Here is a 20,425-nt window from a genome sequence, read left to right on the forward strand (position 1 = left end):
TGACGTTTAATGACACTCAAAGTCATGACCACACACATTTATAGAGGCAGGAGTTACAACTCTTGTCTTTTTGCTTTGCAGTACACATTTCACATTTTGTGTTGGATACATTAATAACCCTCAAATGCTCATTTCAAGTTTCTTGTAGACCAACTTTTAACTTTTTTCGGCTTATGGTCTGGTCCAGATTGTGGCTTAATCTAGCCAAGAACCATCCCTCAGATAAAAAAAAGATCTGAATGAGCCAACAGAGTTTAGTTTTTTATGTGATTTTAGGGACATGTTTTCAAGGGACAAGTAAACTTTTGAAATAATGAAATAGCTCCATCAAGGGTTGTACTTTAGATTAGGGTCCAATTCTCAACATTATATATATATATATATATATATATATATATATATATATATATATATATATATATATATATATATATATATATATATATATATATATATATATATATATATATATATATATATATTTTTTTTTTTTTTTTTTTTTTTTTTTTTTTTTTTTTTGTATTGTGCCTGTGTATATCTTTTGTTTGTATTGCAGGTTTTATGACATGTATACAAAAAAAATCATCATCCTGGTAGAGGAAAATGCAAATGCCTGCTTCCCTTAGCAGGCAAGGTCAGCCTTTGCGACTTCAGTAAAGATGCAAGGAGACAGGGATAGCCCAAAGGGGAGGACCTTGTCCTGGTATGCCCAACCCTCAAATGCGTTTCTGCGTTAACATCTTGAATAGGAGCTTGTGAAGGGCCTGGTTCAAGACTCGCAGATCCAAGATCTTCAGCGTGAGTGACCACCCCAGAAGGGGGAAGCTCAGCTTCATCTTCCTCTCCAGAGGACCATAGCCATCAGTTGAGGACAGGAAACGACCGCATTCAGAAAAACACTAACAGAAAGGCATCTTTAAAAAGATGCTTGTCGTCCATTTTGCTCTTTTAGGAAACTGCTTTTTTCCCAGAAGCACCCTAAGGGGAAACGCTGCAGCAAGAACAGCAGCAAGAGAGCTTCCAACTTCTTTTTGAGACAACTGGAAAGCTAATTTTTTCTAAAACTCAGAGGTGATTGGGGCTCCCAAGTGAGACCAAGGGCCCTATCATAAGCAGCTGAAATGACCTGAATAAACTTAGATCTAATCCTGGCTTAATCTAAGCCCTGTCTGTGAAACCAGGCCATTAAGTCATAGGGCCCTATCATACAACCGGTGCAATGCAACGCCAGATGCAATGCAAGTGTTTTTTGATCGTTGTAAGCCATTCCATTCCAATGTCAGTTGACTTCCAACACAGGCATTCTACTGAATGAGGGGCTGATTAGGTGATCACCTGAGCCAAATTTAATAAGGAAAATAAGGAAAAGTATAAAAAAACACTTCTGTGGTCATCACTATCCTCTTGCAGTAGGACCAGCCGGATGGCAAAAACAGTGCTAGTAGTGCCTCAAAAGTAATTGGAATCAAAATAACTATTGACCATGCCAAAAAAGTTGAAAGGGAAGGTTGAGTGAGGAAAAGAAGGGTTCAAATCTGGCTTTACTGGCAGAGGGATACAGTGAGCGTCGGGTTGCTTCCATCCTTCAAATTTCAAAGATGGCAGTTCATAAGAACAAGGTCAAGCAGCAGACATTAGGGACAACAAAGCTACAGACCGGCAGATGGAAAAAACGACTCTCCACTGACCGGAATGACCGCCAGCCCATTCGAATGTCACCCAACAACCGTAGGATGACATCAAGTGACCTACAAAAAGAATGGCAAAAGGCAGCTGGAGTGAAGTGCATGGCGAGGACGGTTCGAAACAGGCTCCTAGGGGCAGGACTGAAGTCATGCAAAGCTAGTAAAAAGGCCTTCATCAATGAGAAGCAAAGAAGAGCCAGGCTGAGGTTTACAAGAGACCATAAGGATTGGACTATAGAGGACTGGAGTAAGGTCATCTTCTCTGATGAGTCCAATTTTTAGCTTTGTCCAGCACCTGGTCATCTTATGGTTAGACGGAGGCCTGGAATTGGGCAGATTTGTCTTTTTGAAGGACGCATGAATCAAACCATGGACAAGGTTGTCCTAGAAGTAAACTTGCTTTCCTTCTGCTCTAACAATATTCCCCAAACTCTTGAGGACTGGTTTTTCATGGACAATGCTCCATGCCAGGTCAATCAAGGTGTTGATGGAGGACCACCAGATCAAGACCCTGTCATGGCCAACCCAATCTCCAGACCTGAACCCCATTGAAAACCTCTGAAATGTGATCAAGAGGAAGATGGATGTTCACAAGCCATCAAACAAATCTGATCTGCGTGAATTTTAGCACCAGGAGTGGCATAAAGTCACCCAACATCAATGTGAAAGACTGGTGGAGAGCATGCCAAGACGCATGAAAGCAGTGATTCAAAATCAGGGTTATTTCACCAAATATGGATTTTTGAACTCTTAAAACATTAAAACATTAGTTAAAACATTGTATTGTGTTGTTTAAAAATAAATATGAACTTATATGAGTCGTATTCACAAAACATTTTATCTTACCACTAAAAGTTCTCCTAAATGGCAGTAAAAGTTCTTAGTTACGAGTTTTCTCTTAACATCTATTCCCAAAGCTGCTGAGAGCAACTTGTACTAAAGCATAGAGAGAAGTCTTACGCCACGAGTAAGAGCGGGGTTGACCTCATTGCTATGAATGATGTCATCACGCTTCCTAACTATGACCACAGTGATTGGCTGATAAGGGAGGACTCTCTGTCAGCTATTTAAATATAGAAAGATTTTATGTTGCTATATTCAAATGAAATGTTTAAAATAAGTATGTTGCCATATTCAAATAAAGATTTTAAAAAGTGCGCTAAGTGTCACTAGTTTAACTTGTAAAACAGGTAATTGTCAGACTCTAACATGTCTTCGTCTCGAGAGATAGCAGATTCAAGTGAAAATTATTTATAAACAAAGTTTGTGAGGAGCACTTTCAAAATGTCTATCAGCACGAGAGGAGGCATCTATACACAGCCGAGAGCCGACTCACCTAACATTAGTTACCTCCACAGTTTTCTGCATCCCTCCACCCCTCGTTCCTCACACTCGGTCTGCGATACGGGCCTGAACTCTGGGTTTGGGCCGAACTCACTCTGGGTTTGGGCCGAACTCACTCTGGGTTTGGGCCGAACTCACTCTGGGTTTGGGCCGAACTCACTCTGGGTTTGGGCCGAACTCACTCTGAGTTTGGGCCTAAACTCTGGGTTTGGGCCGAACTCACTCTGGGTTTGGGCCGAACTCACTCTGGGTTTGGGCCGAACTCACTCTGGGTTTGGGCCGAACTCACTCTGAGTTTGGGCCTAAACTCTGGGTTTGGGCCGAACTCACTCTGGGTTTGGGCCGAACTCACTCTGAGTTTGGGCCTAAACTCTGGGTTTGGGCCGAACTCACTCTGGGTTTGGGCCGAACTCACTCTGGGTTTGGGCCGAACTCACTCTGGGTTTGGCTAAATTCAGAGCTCCTAGCCCTCCATCGCTTCGGACAGCACGTCAAATACACTTATAATTGTTTTACTTTATTCAATCATTTGTAAGTGTAAACTCGTAAACACAACTACTACATCTAATCTGACATAATTATTATTTTTTAATTAAAGATACATTAATTATCACTATTGCTTCAATGTTGTGTCTTTGGGGGGATTGCGGCAACAGCCATTATGATTGTTTAGTGATTTGGTCTTAGTGACTTAGGAGTCCTCTTGACTACTCCTAGCGTTTCACAGATTTAGGAGCTAGTTTAGTGCTAAAATGCTTTGTGAAATACTCTTAGAGCAAAAATGTGGGAGTACCTAAAATAAGGACTGACACGGCCATTAAGAGTTTCTCCTAAATCGACAAGTTAGGAGCTATTTTTAGTCTTAAGGTGTTTTGTGAACAGCCCCTGATTATTAAAATAAAAGTATGACTCTGCAAATCAATTAAAACCATTTACAGCAACTGCAGCAATAATTTATTTTAGCCACATTTTGTTTATTGTGATGTATAAATCTCAATTTTTACAATGAAAAGCAATATACTGTACAGTTGTGCAACAACAATAATGTGCATAGTTCTGATCCCTGCTCCATGTCTCTATCGCCTAAGAGGTCCTTGCCCTGAAAAACATTCCAGACCCCTTGACTAGGGACAACCCATTTGGACCATGCACCAAGCAAAAGTTGATTCGGACAACTTTCAGACACGCCCTAAGTGCACCTGCGCCGTGCACTTCAGACCATGCGCTCAGATCGTTAGATAATGTCGTAGTGACAGACAGATAGGCAACATGTTGTCATGAATTATTGATCATATTTTTACAGTATATAGGGTAAAGTATTTGTGCAGTTTGGAGAACAATGAGGAATGGCAGGGCTAAAATTGTTTATTCATTCATTAAAATTCATTATTTCAGAATGTGCAAAAAGTTCAATACAATTCAATGAAAATCCATTGGTCTTTGTAAAAATACTTTTTCATGAAATATATGACAGTTTTACCGTGCAACTCACAACAAAAAGGAAAAGTGAAATGCACGACTTTTGGTTGCTTTATCGTCACCAAGTGTTGTCAGTGTAAATGCTCCCTAAGGCCTGTTTCTGCAGCTCTGTCTAGTCTTCCTGACACCCTGCTGTTTAGCACCTGTAGTCAGCGACAGCTCAGTGCAGTAGGGCAAACTCATTGTCTGGACTCATTGTCTGCTTCTCTTCACTGAGATGACTGCACTGACCTGACAAAACAACACAAAATGGGAAAGACTGGGGAAAAGACCTTTGAATTAACACATGGTGGCATTTAGTCCATGTCTATTAGCTTTGAGATACTCTTTAACTCTTTCCCCACCATTGGCAAAGATTTACGTCATTTGTGAGACAACGCTTTCCCACCAATGACGGAAATTTCTGGCTTTCCGTGTTTTCAGTGTTATACAGTAGGGGGCACTATTACACATCTTCTGAAAGAGTACAGAATCTCGATCAAAACACAGATGAAGAAGAAGCAGAAACAAGCAATATCATATGTAAGCAGATGCATATGTAAAATAATGTGATCATCAACATTAAAAATCAACACTGAGTAATGTTACTGAATAAAATGTGGAGCCAGGGCGAGTGTAGTACTCATTAACTTCTGGAAAAGGATGATATTAATGAGCACAAATTCAAGCGATGCGATCATCAGCATTAGTTTATATTGAATTCAATACAAATTATGTACATCAACATGTGCACAGAGCATCACAATTTTACATACAGGTTTAAGTTACATGCTGGTCATGTAAGCACTCAAATTCCAATCATGCCATGGATACATCCAAGTTCACTCAACTAACCATGACGTCATATACTGTACATACTCACACTAACAGTGAACCAGCCAGAAATAAATTCACCCTGAGTGCGCGCGCTAATCGCAATACGTTTGCTAACCACATGCGCAGCACCGATCGTTAACTCTAATAATGAACACGAGTTCAAGCGACGCGATCATTAGCATTAGTTTGAATGACGCACATCGCGAGAACTCCTTCCACCAAGGTGCGCAATGACGTGCACACGCCTGCACAACCAATCACACACAACCATCTTTAACTATAATAATATATTTAATTAATTCAAAACAATACTGCTTTTTATAGAACTCGCAATATTTGCACAACTATTTAAATGAAAATGAGATGATAAAAATTATATAAATCTAATACAAATTTGTAAATAATCCCTTAAAGCAAAAGTACATAAAATACATGAAAACTGACAGTGATAATAATTATGCACTTATTAGATTACAGATTATTCAGTATACCACACAAGCTTCAGGATGATGAGGCTTTGGGGGTGTTGATGGACTCTGTGGTTTGATCATCGTTCTGAATCCCTGACAAAAACACCCCTTCCTAAGCTTTTTGCTTAAAATGCCGCTTTTTTTTAAATGAAACTTACCCAAGTGTTGATAAAAAAGGAATTAATAAAGCTAAAATTAAAACATTTAAAAGCAGAGAGTCTGTTGTTTATTTTGACACATTGCATGTTCAGATTTTCATACAACAAAATATTCTTACTTTTTTTTTTTAAACACTGGTGGGGAAAGAATTAAAAATGACAAAGTGTAACCTTTTAGGAGAAATACTGCATTTATTTATTATTTTTTTTTTATTGAAAAAAAAGTCTGGAAAACAGACTATAAAATTGATGACATCATCTATCCCTCAGGGGTGTATCCTTTTTTTTTTTGTCCAATCCAAAAGCTCTCTACAATCTGTAAGTTCCTCATCTTATTAATACCAAATATAGCTGACTAATGTCTTTAACTGGCTCTGTTAAAGTTTCTAGTCTCTCACATTCAAATACGGATTACATTACATCAGCTATATTAATGATAAAGGCTATTTTACTTCAAAAATATGAAGTTTGACAAAAAATAAATAAATAAATAACATTGTGTTGGAATTTGCGCTCGGTTTCTGTAAAGCCCATCTTTATTGATTTGATTGGCCATCTCAATCATTTTGACATTGACTATGATAGTTACATCCCTGATCATTTCTGAACCCATTTACTGTGCAGTATTTATTGTAAAATATTAACTCATTCTTTTCTTTTGATTGTACAGAATGGGCAAATCCAACAGCGCTTAGAGACTGTACAAAGAGATTTCATCGTCTTCAACAGGGAAAAGTAAGAAAACTTTTGGCAGTTTAGTAGTAACATATCCAGTTTTATTGTAAAGAGTGTTTGGGATTTTGATATCAACAACTGTTATGCATTATCTTCATTATATTGATAATGTGCATTCGTCAAATTACACAATTTAACCTCAAGCAGCACTTGTTATGCAAGAGTTTTGAAACACCCTAAGACAGGTTTTGCACACTGTTATCTTAAATCCCATAAGTTGCAATCATAATTGAAGACCAGAAATAATGATTGTATTTTTGATTACATTATAAAGGCAGTATATGCATATAAAAATTGTCTATGCAAACTTCCTGTTTACTAGATTAAATTTGACCCAGGTTAGTTGAATATTGTTGGTTCAACTCATGAGATTCTATTATTTGAGATACATTTTGCTTGTCAAAAAGTTAAGGGGAAAAAACTCTTCACAAACAGAAATTATTTACAGTATTTTATCCTTAACCATACTCAAAATATCCACACCAGTCAGACATACCATTATGACGGCGAAATGGGCGGCCAAGGCTCATTGATGCACGTGGGGAGCGAAGGCTGACCCGTGTGGTCCGATCAAACAGACGAGCTACTGGAGCTCAAACTGCTCCAGAAGTTAATGCTGGTTCTGATAGACACTGTGCATCACATTGTATTGCGTATGGGGCTTCATAGATTATTTTTTCAACTAACAACATTTTATATGGTTTTAGTTTTAGTTCACTTGAATAACTTTTATGCATTATTGTTACAACTGCAGATTTTCAGTGTTAAGACATTTCATAAATCCTTTCTTTGTTTTGGAGGTTGCGGAAAACCAAAGCAGACTCTGAGACCAACAACCTCAGAGCAGAAGAGACAAACAAAGCCATTCAAGACGGACAGAACAACAACGTACAGCATTGTTTATCAAGTTAACATTTGGCCGGAGGGACACGCCACAGCTTTCTTATTTCGCTCCGAGACGCCCCACTGCAGTTTCCATGGAAAACCCCCCAGAAAATGCATGAGAAAATCCACGGAATATCCTGGATTCCGGATGGATTCATCAAGCTAGTGTGACCCTCATGCTCCGCATTCACCCAAAAACTGACGGCGGTTTACAGTGACTGACCGAAAAACTGAATACTGCGAAACGATCCCATTTTTAAAAGAACGAACTGAATGACGATGTTCTCTGCACCTGGCCGTGAAATGTGTGCCTTACTAGTTTAATGGTTTCCCCTAATGCGTTTGGAGGCACATGAAGATTTACTGCTGTCTGATTCAGCGAGTGATCAGACTCGAGCCATTCGCCATGATTTATAAAGCTGCTCTTTTTAACGTACAAATGCAGAGAACAGAATGCGAAAGATATTTACTTCACCTCAGTATGCGTATGTGATTCATTCAATCCATCTAAACGTGAATCTCACAGAGCTGCAAAATACTGTCAGTTATGCCACTGAGAATTTTCCGGGCCTTTCTGGATCTAAAGCGTTTTTGGAGATTCATTGCTGGATCCCATTTGTGCTGCTGAATAAGATATTGACCACAGTGAACAGATAAAATGACAATAAAACAACTTAATAGCGTCATCTGACAAGTCTGACTAAGGTTTGCATAGCCTAGGGATATTCACACAAGGCGGTTTCTGGCTCATTTAGGAAATACGTTTAAGATTTATGACATAAATACAGCACTTTTTTTAACAGTGCAGGTCCTTAAAGTTTGGTGGAAATATACAAAATGTTGTACTAGTCATCTGAAATCTCCCCGTTTCTTACAATGAATCAAAATCGCCATCTAGTGGCAAGGTGTATATTAACATAAACAGACACAATGTTGAACAATGACTATGATTATGTTAAATATTGCTTCCAGTTTCATTTTAAAGGTTTTTTTTGTTTCGCTTTGTTATTATTATAATCCAAAGTAGAGGTTTTTGTTGTTTAGTGTGATGTTTTCTGCTTTTCCCACTGATTATATCAATTCAAATTTGGACTTGTGGACTGAGTTTGTATACAGATTTGTTTCAGTTTGGAATACACTTACTATGTTTGATAGCTAACCATTTGTTTCTTACCATTTAATCCAGTGAGAATAATTCAATCAAACGATATTGTCAGAGCACATATCAGATATTTCACTCCTGGTCTGAAGTTAGAAAGCTTTTTGTCCGATGGACTGTGCAAACACCCCATCATGCGATTTTTCCCTCTTTCGCATCCAGCTAATCTCTGCTGTACAGTGTCATTGGGGATTGTCATATTTTCCATTTAATTGTTAATAAAAAAAACCTCACATGAAAACCAGTGTTATAAATGCTTTTGTGTGTGAATGTTTTGGACTAGTTTGATAAATATACATAAATATATTCCCCTTAATGTTGATAAATCATACACAGGCAGTCGGTTGTAACTTCTGTTTATTGAGGAACAAGTTTTGCACATCACACATTCACTTTGACCTGCTTTTTTCTCCATCATTTTTGACCCAGCTGTTAAAAAAAAAGGAAAAATACAATCAAACCTACATAAATATTAGGGATGCACGATATACATTGGGCACCATATCGGTATCGGCCGATGTATGCTCATTTTTTATGTTATTGAACATTCCCAATAAGAAAATGTGTCCGATATATTAAAGCCGATAAATAATGTATTATTTCCTTCAGCTGAGACACTGCTGATGTGCACTGCTCACCGTAATGGTTTTGAATAGCCGGAAATATGATTGAAATCGATAAAACAAAAACAAAAGTCTGTCATATCGGCTACACAAAGAGAACAAGTGTGTGTGTAGGACATGGCTTTTAATGCTGAGACTTTTGTTTTTGGAATCAGGCTCTTAAATTTTTTATTAAATTTATTTAGTTTTATCAATCAATATATTGGTTATCTGCTTTCAAGTATAACTATTGGATATATCGGTATAATATCAGATATCAGATATATGTTCATTTGTAATGTTATTGTTATCGGTCTGATATATTAAAGCCGATAAATACTGTATTATTCCCTTCAGCTGAGACATGTCAGATGTGTGCAGTTCACAATGATGGTTTTGAATTGCTTGAAATATGATTAAAAGACTTAAAAAAGGAAAAGTTCTTGATTATCGGCTGCATAAAACTATAATGAGAACATCATATTTGCGTGTTTGGGCATGGCGTTTAATGGTGAGACTTGTTTTTGTAATCAGGCTCTCAAAAAAAATTTTTTGATTTATCTGCCAATATATCGGTATTGGGAAAAATGTTCATATCAGTGCATCCTTAATAAATATAATAAACAACATATTCCACATCAATGAAAAAATCACTTTATGCCATTGTTATTTGGGACGTGTAACTCAAACCTCTTTACCGAAGAAGTGACATGAAAGATTTAGATTGTAAAAACGTATTCCAATATTCGTGTGATTTAAGAAACGATATTGTAGCACCGGTTAATCATCCTTCAATAACTGATATTTGAGCTGTAATTGTTTTTGACTAAATAATGCAAAAGGTGAATGTTTCCCCTGCCGGCGTTCAAGCTGATGTGTTTTGTGTGTTCTATCACTCATTTTCACATGTTAACCTTTATTTTGAAGTTCTTCTATTCCTTCATATGATGGGTCGCGGATAAGGAAAGCAGTGCAGTATGGGAACTGGTGTTTTAAGCACATGTAAATGTTTTGTAGTTTTCTACACCTGTCCCAGACAGCAACACAGTGTCGGCCAGAATATGTCCACGTGTACCGGATGTGGGCCGACATTATTTTGCTGTCTGGGGAATATCATTGCAGGTTTTTCTTTAACATTCATTTGACTTTATTATACTTAAAAAAATGCGAACACTTCAACTTCATTTACAAAGTAACTAGCATAACCACAGCCGATCTATATACGCAAATAAAGCCTATGAGGGGATAGAGATGAAGCCCTATGAAACGCTTGACAGTAGTCCTTCCTCCACTGAACGCAAACCAGTTAACTGCTTCCTTTTATAAACGTCACATACCAAGTCGGTTTCACGGTAAATCTAGTTTGGTTTATCTAAACACATCTAAACGAACAAAACGCTACACTAAAATGCCCTAATATTTGAACGGGCGTTGCTTTCCTCAGAGGTGGACTACTGATCTTCAGTCACTCAGCAGGAGTAAATCATGAAGGGTAAGGCATGACTTCAGTGTTTTGCTTTCTTTTCTTTTCTTTTCTTTCTTTTTCTGACTAATCACCTTACGTCTACATGGTTGAATTTATCCTGGTGGTCCCTCTTACATGCTCTTTATGTTTAACTAAGGGAGGTGATATTGGAGCGGCCACCAGGGGGCACAACCACGCGTCTTCCAGCCGGTCTGATAGGAGCTTCCTCAGGACCTGTGACGAGAGAGAGAGAGAGAGAGAGAGAGAGAGAGAGAGAGAGAGAGAGAGAGAGAGAGAGAGAGAGAGAGAGAGAGAGAGAGAGAGAGAGAGAGAGAGAGAGAGAGAGAGAGAGAGAGAGAGAGAGAGAGAGAGAGGGGGGGTCAGGCTTCTTCACATAGGCTGGGGTCATTCTCTCTGTTTCAGGGATAGGGTAACAGCTGATCTTTCTGTGTCAATCCTTCAGCAGAATATCTGAAGAGGTGAAATCCAGTCATTTCCCCACACTGATGTCGCTTCTGTTCAAGCTGGTCATGTGAATTTGCTGCTGCCTGCTTTGAAGTAAAAGTGACTTCTGTGTGAGTGATGCTTGACTTTTTTTTTAACTTTTTTATGTGCCATAAATTAAATTGGGAATTGATATGCTGATAAATGTAATATATTCTGAAGTAGATATAGACAATTCTGGCAGAATAGTAGTTTCGGTGAACCTACTTTACACATCAAAAAATAAACATACACAAAAAATATGAAAATTCTCAAATAATATTTATGGTTTTATTAAAATCTTAAATTCTGATCGTACCATACTTAATTGATTGTTATTAACTTAACCACAAAGAAAATATAATATAAAAATATAATCTATAATATAAAAGAAAAATTCTTACTCTTCTTATTCTTAGAAAAACATTTTGTTAGTCAATATTTATTTAACGTACTTACTAAAATTAAAGATCACTTTAAAAAGAACTTAAAGTTTATGTAGTTCAACATATGATTTTGTTTTATTTAAAGAAAAATATATATAATTTATAATATAATATAATAATATATAATATCATTTTAATAAACAATACAAAATAATATATATATATATATATATATATATATATATATATATATATATATATATATATATATATATATATATAATTTTATTTAAAAATATATATGCATCATATTTTCTGTTATTCAGTTTAAAATATATTTTGTTTTATTTAAAAATATATATAATACAATTGTAATATAAAAATATTTATTAATTATAATATATATATTATTTTTATTTATATATTATTTTAATACTTATATATTATTTAAAATTTTAAAAATGTAATTAAACCCACAATATTTTTATATAAAAATAATAATTTCTGCAGTCAGTAAAGCTAGCCCGTACGTGTTCTGCACATCTGGTGTCAAGCTAAAAAAATCGGTAAAAACCTGCTATATCGTGATTAATCGCATCCAAAATAAAAGTTTGTATTTACATAACATATATGTGTGTAATAAGTATATATATATATATATATATATATATATATATATATATATATATATATGTGTGTATTTATATATATATATGTGTGTGTGTATTTATATATATATATATATATATATATATATATATATATATATATATATATATATATATATATATATATATATATATATATATATATATATATATATATATATATATATTATGTAAACACAAACTTTTATTATGGATGTGAATAATCATGATTTATTGATTTGACAGCACTAGATTGAACATGACTTTGGTTATTTGGCAGACAAAAGTTTTTATATTTTTCCAAATATTTTAACAAAACCATAATAATAACAATAACTGTAAAAAAATATTCAAAAATTTGATTTCAGGAGTAAATCATGTTCATCACAGAAGAGGTGATTCACTGTATTTATGAATGGCATTTTTGTGTATTTTTATAATAAATGAGTCCCTGACCTCTTAACTAGGACATATTGCTTATTTTTATCCTTGTTATGGATTAACGCTGGGTTCTGCGTCTGTTTTATCCCAATATCCATCAGTAATTATGCCAATAAGAATGTCTGCGCCGGTGTATGAATATGAGATATCATTTTCCAGGGTTACCTGACAGCGTGAAGCCAGACTGATGGAGGTTCCTTACAGGGACTTTAGTGGGTGAGGTGCGGGTGGAGGCGGACGGCGTTCCTCCCCTAGACATGGCTGTAAACTCAGACACGGGGCCGTCATACATGCCCCTGGGGACCGCCTTCAGTGTGGCCATCTTAAAGAGACACAAACGAGACACCTCAGCTTTATATCAGGTAGTGTAGCATACCAGTTAGAGAGAGAGAGAGAGAGAGAGAGAGAGAGAGAGAGAGAGAGAGAGAGAGAGAGAGAGAGAGAGAGAGAGAGAGAGAGAGAGAGAGAGAGAGAGAGAGAGAGTTAGGGTGTCGGCAAGCGCATTCCATTGATCCGTCTATCCTCTTGAGGGCTGTCTTTGGGAACTGTGTGTAAATTTCATGTCCTCTTGGAAATTGGTTCCAGATTTCACTGACAGATTGTTGAGAAGGTTAATCATGTTGCACTATCAACACTATTTCTACAATGTAAGCAAGATATTTTTGAGATTTTCTGGCTTAAAACTTAAACTGTGGAAAAATGCTGAGAAGAGGAAAAAACAGATTTAAATATATTTTCAAGATTTCCAAAGAAAGGCAGTTTTCATTAAAGGGATAGTCCACCCAAAATGAAAATTATTAATTAAAATTAATAATTTACTCTCAATGGTGTCATTTAAAACACATAAGACTTTTGTTCAACACAAATGAAGATATTTTTAATAATTTTTTTAATGATTAAACTATAACAAACCTCACTGGATTTCACACATCAAACAAGCAAGAGCATCCGTTTACCATATGTGACCATAAAACCAGTCATAAGGGGGAAAAAATGTAAATGGAGATTTCCACATCCCCTGAAAGCTGATTAAATAATATTTGGCCGAGGTACGACTATTTGAATATCTGAAATCTGAGGGTGCAAGAATCAAAATATTGAGTAAATCGCCTTTATAGTTGTCCAACTAATAATATTTGATATATTTATGGTAGGAATTGTACAAAATATCTTCATGGAACATGATCTTTACTTAATATCCTAATGATTTTCGGCATAAAAGAAAAATGTATAATTTTGACCCATATATTGTATTGTTGGCTATTGCCACAATTATACCCGTGACGCATGACAAGTTTTGAGGTCCAGCGTCACATATCTGATGAACTCTATGTATGTGTGATGATTGAATTAAATCTGTTCATCATATAATTCGACCGTGTCTCTTCAGAAGACTTAAATTAAAGAGTTTTTGGTTGAACTGTCTTTCAATGGATGGACAGAAATCACTCAGATTTCATTAAAAGATTTGATGTTTTTATATTGTATTTGAAGATGAACCAAAGTCTTATGGGTGAGTGAATACATTTGGTTGCTCTTTTATAGTCCACTTTATGCTTCATACTAACTATAATTAACTTTGCTATTCTTATTATTCTAACCCTAACAGTCTACTAAACACTTTAATAACTGTTAGTTGATATGTAGTAACAAAGTTACTTTTTTGATATGTATGGAAGCTTGTTTCCGCCACAAAATAAAAAAGGTAGTTGTGACTTTTTGTCTCACAATTCTGACATTTATATCTGTGAATTCTGAGGGGGGAAATGTCTGAATTGTGAGATAAAAGAAGCAATTATATTTTAAATTGTTTTATTCCTTGGTGGAAACAAGCTTTCATAGATATGGCCTCTTTGTAAACCCTTCAGCTTCCTTCTGTCTGCTTTCGTCGTGATGTTGGAGTCACTGGCTCTGTTAAAAAGTCTTCTGAAAGAGTACTGAATCTCCTAATCAAAACACAGGTGAAGAAGAAGCAGAAACAAATTATACAATGCACTATATTGCCAAAAGTTTTGGGACGCCTGCCTTTACATGCACATGAACTTTAATGGCATCCCATTCTTAATCCGTATGGAATTGGCCCACCCTTTGCAGCTATAACAGCTTCAGCTCTTCTGAAGGCTTTTCTCAAGGTTTAGGAGTGTGTTTATGGGAATTTATGACCATTCTTCTAGAAGACCATTTTTGAGGTCAGGCACTGATGTTGGACGAGAAGGCCTGGCTCTCATGTGTGTGAAAACCATAGACTGTAAAAAAATATGGACGTAGTGTCCGTGACGTCACCTATAGGATTCTGATAAGCCGTTCTGAAGCTTAAAGTAGGGGCGAGCTGGGCGTTGCCATCTTGTGAGCGAGTCATCGCGTGTCACTCCCGGATAACAGAAAATGGGCAAAAAGGGGGGATGTGGGCGGAGCTGAGGTGACGCAATAACTATAGACAGCGGATAAATGGCTATCCACTTGTAACCACGCCCTTAATTATGCAGAACCTTAAGGCTTTATATAACGTAAACGAATGAGTTATAAAAAAAATCACCCCCCTCAGAGTTGTCATAAGGATCAAAATTAGCCTTATAAGCCAAAACCACAATTTGTACCAGGCTGTAAACATGTTTTTTTCTGCTTTAAAGTTGAGAATTTTAACATGGGGCTCAATGAGATTCTGCTCCCTTCTGGAGCCTGTCCCTAGTGGCCAGTTGAGGAATTGCAGTTTACATTACTTCCGTATTGGCTTCAAGAGAGATCGCGGGAGGTTGCCGCTTGGTGAAAACACAACAGGGCGTGCGGATCCTGTACCGCATATGCAATGCAACACACACCGCACACGCACTGCAGACGGAGTATGTGTGAAACGGGCATCAGTCTCAGCTCTAATTCATGCCAAAGCTGCTCTGTCGGGTTGAGGTCAGGACTCTGTGCAGGTCAGTCACGTTCCTTCACACCAAACTCACTCATCCATGTCTTTATGGGCCGACACTTTATGCACTGGAGCGCAGTCATGTTGGAACAGGAAGGGGCCGTCCCCAAACTGTTTCCACAAAGCATGAAATTGTCCAAAATATCTTGGTATGCTGAAGCATTAAGAGTTCCTTTCACTGGAAATAAGGGGCCAAGCCAAACCCCTGAAAAGCAACTCCACACCATACACCCCCCTCCACCTAACTTTACACTTGGTACAATGCAGTCAGGTACCGTTCTCTTACCAAACCCAGACTCATCCATTGGATTGCCAGACAAAAAAGCGTGATTGGTCACTCCAGAGAACACGTCTCCACCGCTCCACCGAGTCCATTTAGAATGGAAAACCACTCCATGAAGCTCTCTACAAACTGTTCTTGAGCTTATCTGAAACCACACAAGGCTCTCTGATTTTTACGCAGCCTATAGAACCACTTTGAGTTGCTACTGTTCCTAATTGCTTCCACTCTGTTATAATACCACTAACAGTTGAGCGTGGAATATTTAGTATTGAGGAAATTTGACGAATAGTCTTATTGCACAGGTGGCAACCTATCACGGTACCACGCTTGAGTTCACTGAGCTCCTGAGAGCGACCCATTCTTTCACTAATGTTTGTAGAAGCGTCTAAATGTCTAGTGCTTGAATTATACACCTGTGGCCATGGAAGTGACTGGAACACCTAAATTCAATGATTTTGAGGGGTGGCCCAATACTTTTGGCAATATAGTGTATGTATCACATTTAAATCATATCATATGCAAATCCCATCCAGATGTAATCTTTGACAAAAATGAATTGTGCAGCTTTGCGCAGAATTTAGCTTCTTTATGAAACTTACCCTAATTCAAGTGTTGATTAAAAAAAGAATGCATGAACCTAAAATATATATATATATATATATATATATATATATATATATATATATATATATATATATATATATATTTTTTTTTTTTTTTTTACCAGCAGAGAGTGTTCTTTAATATACTGCATGTTCAGATATTCACACAACAAAATATTTGGGGGGCCATGAGACTTCTGTGAACATGATCAAAAACGGTGGCTGGCAACTTTTTAAAAAAGCGCTGGCGGGGAAAGAGCTAACAACTAATAAACTGATAAATGATGATAAACTGCGGAAAAGGGGGATTTTTTAATACAGCGCTGTGGACACAGATGAACTCCTGTCACACGTGTGTCCAGGGCCATCGGGATCAGTGTTCTTCTTGCCAGAGCTGTACCTGTTTCCTGGCTTTGACACGTTTGTAAGCGAAGTCCGGAAATGGGGAGCAGGGGATAAAGCGTCCAGTGCCAGAGGTCGCGTGCAGGTTCCCATCCTCCAGAACAATCTTCCCCTGGCAGACGACCAGCATGGGCGCACCTCTCAGCTCCATGCCCTCAAACACATTATACTCCGCTGCCTAGAAGAACACAAGAACATCATGCATTAAACTCCACTTCTGTGACAAAAATGACCTCAATTAGCCGTCATTTCACCATCTCGGTTAACTATAGACACAATATACTCCGGCTATGAGTAACCCACTTCTAGCAAAGTTAACTTTGAATTTGGTTACATGTCGGTTTTGCCAAAATAATAGTTCCCAGCAAGCAATAGCAAAGTCAACAGTGATTACAAGGTGTTTGTTTTCATTTCTTTGACATGTTCATGTTCTAGAGGACTAGTCTATTTGTGGGCTTTGGTTAGATGTCTATTACATTTTCAGTGACAGCCCAAATTTTTGGTTTAGCCTAGACATCAGGGCTGTTTTTTATTTAAAAGTCTTTTAAAGCTACACTGTGTAACTTTTTTAGTTTATTCTTAGCTAAAACACGTAGTTCTTTCAAAAAGATATGTGCTCATTAATGTATATTTACTTCTTTCAAGTAATAATGCATTCTCATAAGTTTATAATATGCCGTTGAAAATACATACGGGTGAGGGGTTCGATTGCCGGTCGCCATGTTGCCCCTCCATCTTGAAAGTACATTAGCCAAAGAGGGACACACCTGTAAATTCAAGCTTCGCCTTTCGCGTTTTAACACTCGATGGCACCGTGTCGAATGTGAAGAGGGGGATTGCCATGTTAATCTTGGACTGAATCGGCCACCGTAGGAGTTAAAACGAAATCAGAATTGAGAGGAACAGAAACTAATATTCACTGGATGGTCATATACCTTTACACCGCTAGATGGGGGAAAATATCACACAGTGGAGCTTTAAATGCTAAATTGCTTGCTACGTTACCATGGTTATACCATGGCCATTTTTAGTTTCGTAATACAATGTTTGTATATAAATAATTTGTGTTCATATTGTCTTTTTATCAAATTTTGAATTTAATTGAATAAATCATCAACAGATTATCTGTCTAAAGTATTTACACTACAATTCAAAAGATGTTTTTTTCAGTGTCACATGACCCTTCAGAAATCATTCTAATATGCTGATTTGCTGCTCAAGAAACATTCGTGATTATTATCAATTTTGAAACTTTTACAGAAACTGTGATGCATTTTTTTCAGGATTATTTGATGAATAGAAAGACAGTTAGCAGCTGTGTTCACTCTAACAGCCGTTTTGAGTTTGAGTTTGTGCAAAGAGAAACGTTGAGATATTCCACACTAATGAAGATCATGTGTATGAGAGTAAGACACGACTCTGGCCTGCTGTCCTCCATTCACTCGCTTTCTTTTTCTCCACCTCTTCGCCAAACAGCTGGATACAGGAAGGACAAAAACATCCTCCTCGGTTTCCAAGTCTTTTTCTCACACTCTCTTGTTTTTTTTTCTTACTTCTCCTATCACTTCTTTCTAGTTTACTACTCCCCTATTTTCTAAGTTCTCCAGTGGACACTGTAAATGTTGTGATGTCCTGCCGTGATCCAAGGTCTCTGCATTTGGCAATCGTCCACTCTTTGTGTGCGAAAGCAGGAAATGACACGCACGCAGCTTCTGCCAAGAATGCTGGCATGGGCCTAAGCTTATGTAGAATAACACAAACGCAAGACTTTCGGGCAGGTGATGAAGTCATGTTTTAGGTGACTTCGCTGTGCATGGAAACCAGAGGCACGGGATAAACAATCAATAAACATCAGCCATTTTGTCCACTGTTGAGAGCCATGGAAGCCAATGCTGTTTGGATATGTAATGGTCTCTAGAGAGGACGCTGAAAGGAAATGAAAGTGTGAGGTCATTTTGGCTCTGCTGGATCTTTCTCCCTGAGCACTGCTGGTTTTCACAATCTACAAATATAGCTCTTGTAGTATCTGCTCAGGAAAGTCCAGTTCCCATCTCACAAAAAGCTAAAATCTGATTATAGCTCTTCATTCAGCAGTTTTATGCTGATGTGGGTAATGTTAAGAATGGTGTCCGAGCGTTTGTCTCACAACTGCTGGAAATGTTGTCGAAGTGGCTAAGATTTTTTACAATGGTAATTACACGACCGTCGTTGAACATGTCACACTTAAGATGAAAGTATGCTTCAGCTGTCTTGCGAATGCCATCAACAGGGCTGTTCGCTTACAGCAGTGGTGTCAAATTCAGTTCCTGCAGGGTGCAGCTCCAGACAGGGCTTGACATTCACTTTTTATGCTCAGCAGTCACTGTGGCTAGTGGTTTTCCAAAGTTATCAGCATTTTCACTGGCCACAATTTTAACACCCATACCATGGGGAAAAACTGCCATATAGATATTTGAAATACTATGTCATAATTTGTCAGCAGGAATATTAGGCTGCTGTCACTTTAAGAGCTGACACACAGATCCATTACACTGATACACACGTGGGCTTTCTTTCTCAACTGTTTACGTTCACTTGAGACAGAACTGACTGTGTTTACGTGAATACTCGCCAAGACCGGCGTTTTGACATTATTGTGAGTGTATTTGACTGTTTAAGTGTAATAAGCACAGCGAAAAAAAACTCAATTCAGTGCTGAGAGATGGCTTTATGTGCCGCACTTTGGGGATTTTAGCACAAAATCTGCCGGAATGAGTAAGGAGGGTTTAAGGAAATGTATATTTCTATAGGCCTGTGTGTATGCTTGGGCTGTTGGAGATTTTTTTTTTGTTTTGTTTTTTTAATTACACAAACTAAATTTCAACAATACAATAAACTATAGCTGTGTAAAAAAACAGCCAGCTCAGGTTTTACAAGTAGTATCGATGACTTTAGATATAAAAATATAAGGTTACATTTCTAAATAACTCCAATATTGTGATTATTGATATTATAAATGGTGATATAATAACAACAGGCCAAGATATGATCACATAGCTGAGTAAATAAAAACAATGACAATGACATGAGCAGATAAATACATATTTAAATGTTTATGTTAATGAGGATTATTAGTTTGCATCATCCATAGTGTAATAATGTAAATGGGTATTTTGTATATAAATATTATAATATCACATAAATGATTAGTAGTTTAACAGATAATGGCAGCAGCAATATGGTGTAATATAAGGGAATGAATTAGGCAATTAAGTTTTTTCACTTGCTTTTCGAGCAAGCAAGCATTATATGTGTAAATAATGTGTGAGGATATGTGTATGTGTAAATAATTGTTATATATATATATATATATATATATATATATATATATATATATATATATATATATATATATGGGAAATAAACTGTTCTATTTTTGTGTATGTATATTTGTTGCTCTAAATAAACTTCAACCCACACAACTCTA

The 20,425-nt window shown here is 37.0% G+C and overlaps 2 protein-coding genes across 2 annotated transcripts in view; one reads left to right on the top strand and one right to left on the bottom strand.

Annotated features, from left to right (window-relative positions):
- Positions 1-8,972, top strand: part of stk32a (serine/threonine kinase 32A) — a 156,359-nt gene extending 147,387 nt beyond the window's left edge. The window contains exons 12-13 of the mRNA XM_067423577.1: positions 6,623-6,687; positions 7,488-8,972. Of these exons, the coding sequence (XP_067279678.1) occupies positions 6,623-6,687; positions 7,488-7,599 (177 nt within the window). The 3' untranslated portion in view covers positions 7,600-8,972. The remainder of the gene's footprint in view (positions 1-6,622; positions 6,688-7,487) is intronic.
- Positions 8,973-9,071: 99 nt separating this feature from the next.
- The window catches only part of dpysl3 (dihydropyrimidinase like 3), a 48,696-nt gene continuing 37,342 nt past the window's right edge, over positions 9,072-20,425 (bottom strand). Inside the window, exons 12-14 of the mRNA XM_067423576.1 lie at positions 16,958-17,137; positions 12,921-13,077; positions 9,072-11,032 (exon numbers count right to left, since the gene is read on the bottom strand). Of these exons, the coding sequence (XP_067279677.1) occupies positions 10,947-11,032; positions 12,921-13,077; positions 16,958-17,137 (423 nt within the window). The 3' untranslated portion in view covers positions 9,072-10,946. The remainder of the gene's footprint in view (positions 11,033-12,920; positions 13,078-16,957; positions 17,138-20,425) is intronic.

The sequence above is a fragment of the Pseudorasbora parva genome, chromosome 18 (assembly GCF_024679245.1).
Source record: "Pseudorasbora parva isolate DD20220531a chromosome 18, ASM2467924v1, whole genome shotgun sequence".
In the NCBI taxonomy this organism is placed as follows: Eukaryota; Metazoa; Chordata; class Actinopteri; order Cypriniformes; family Gobionidae; genus Pseudorasbora; species Pseudorasbora parva.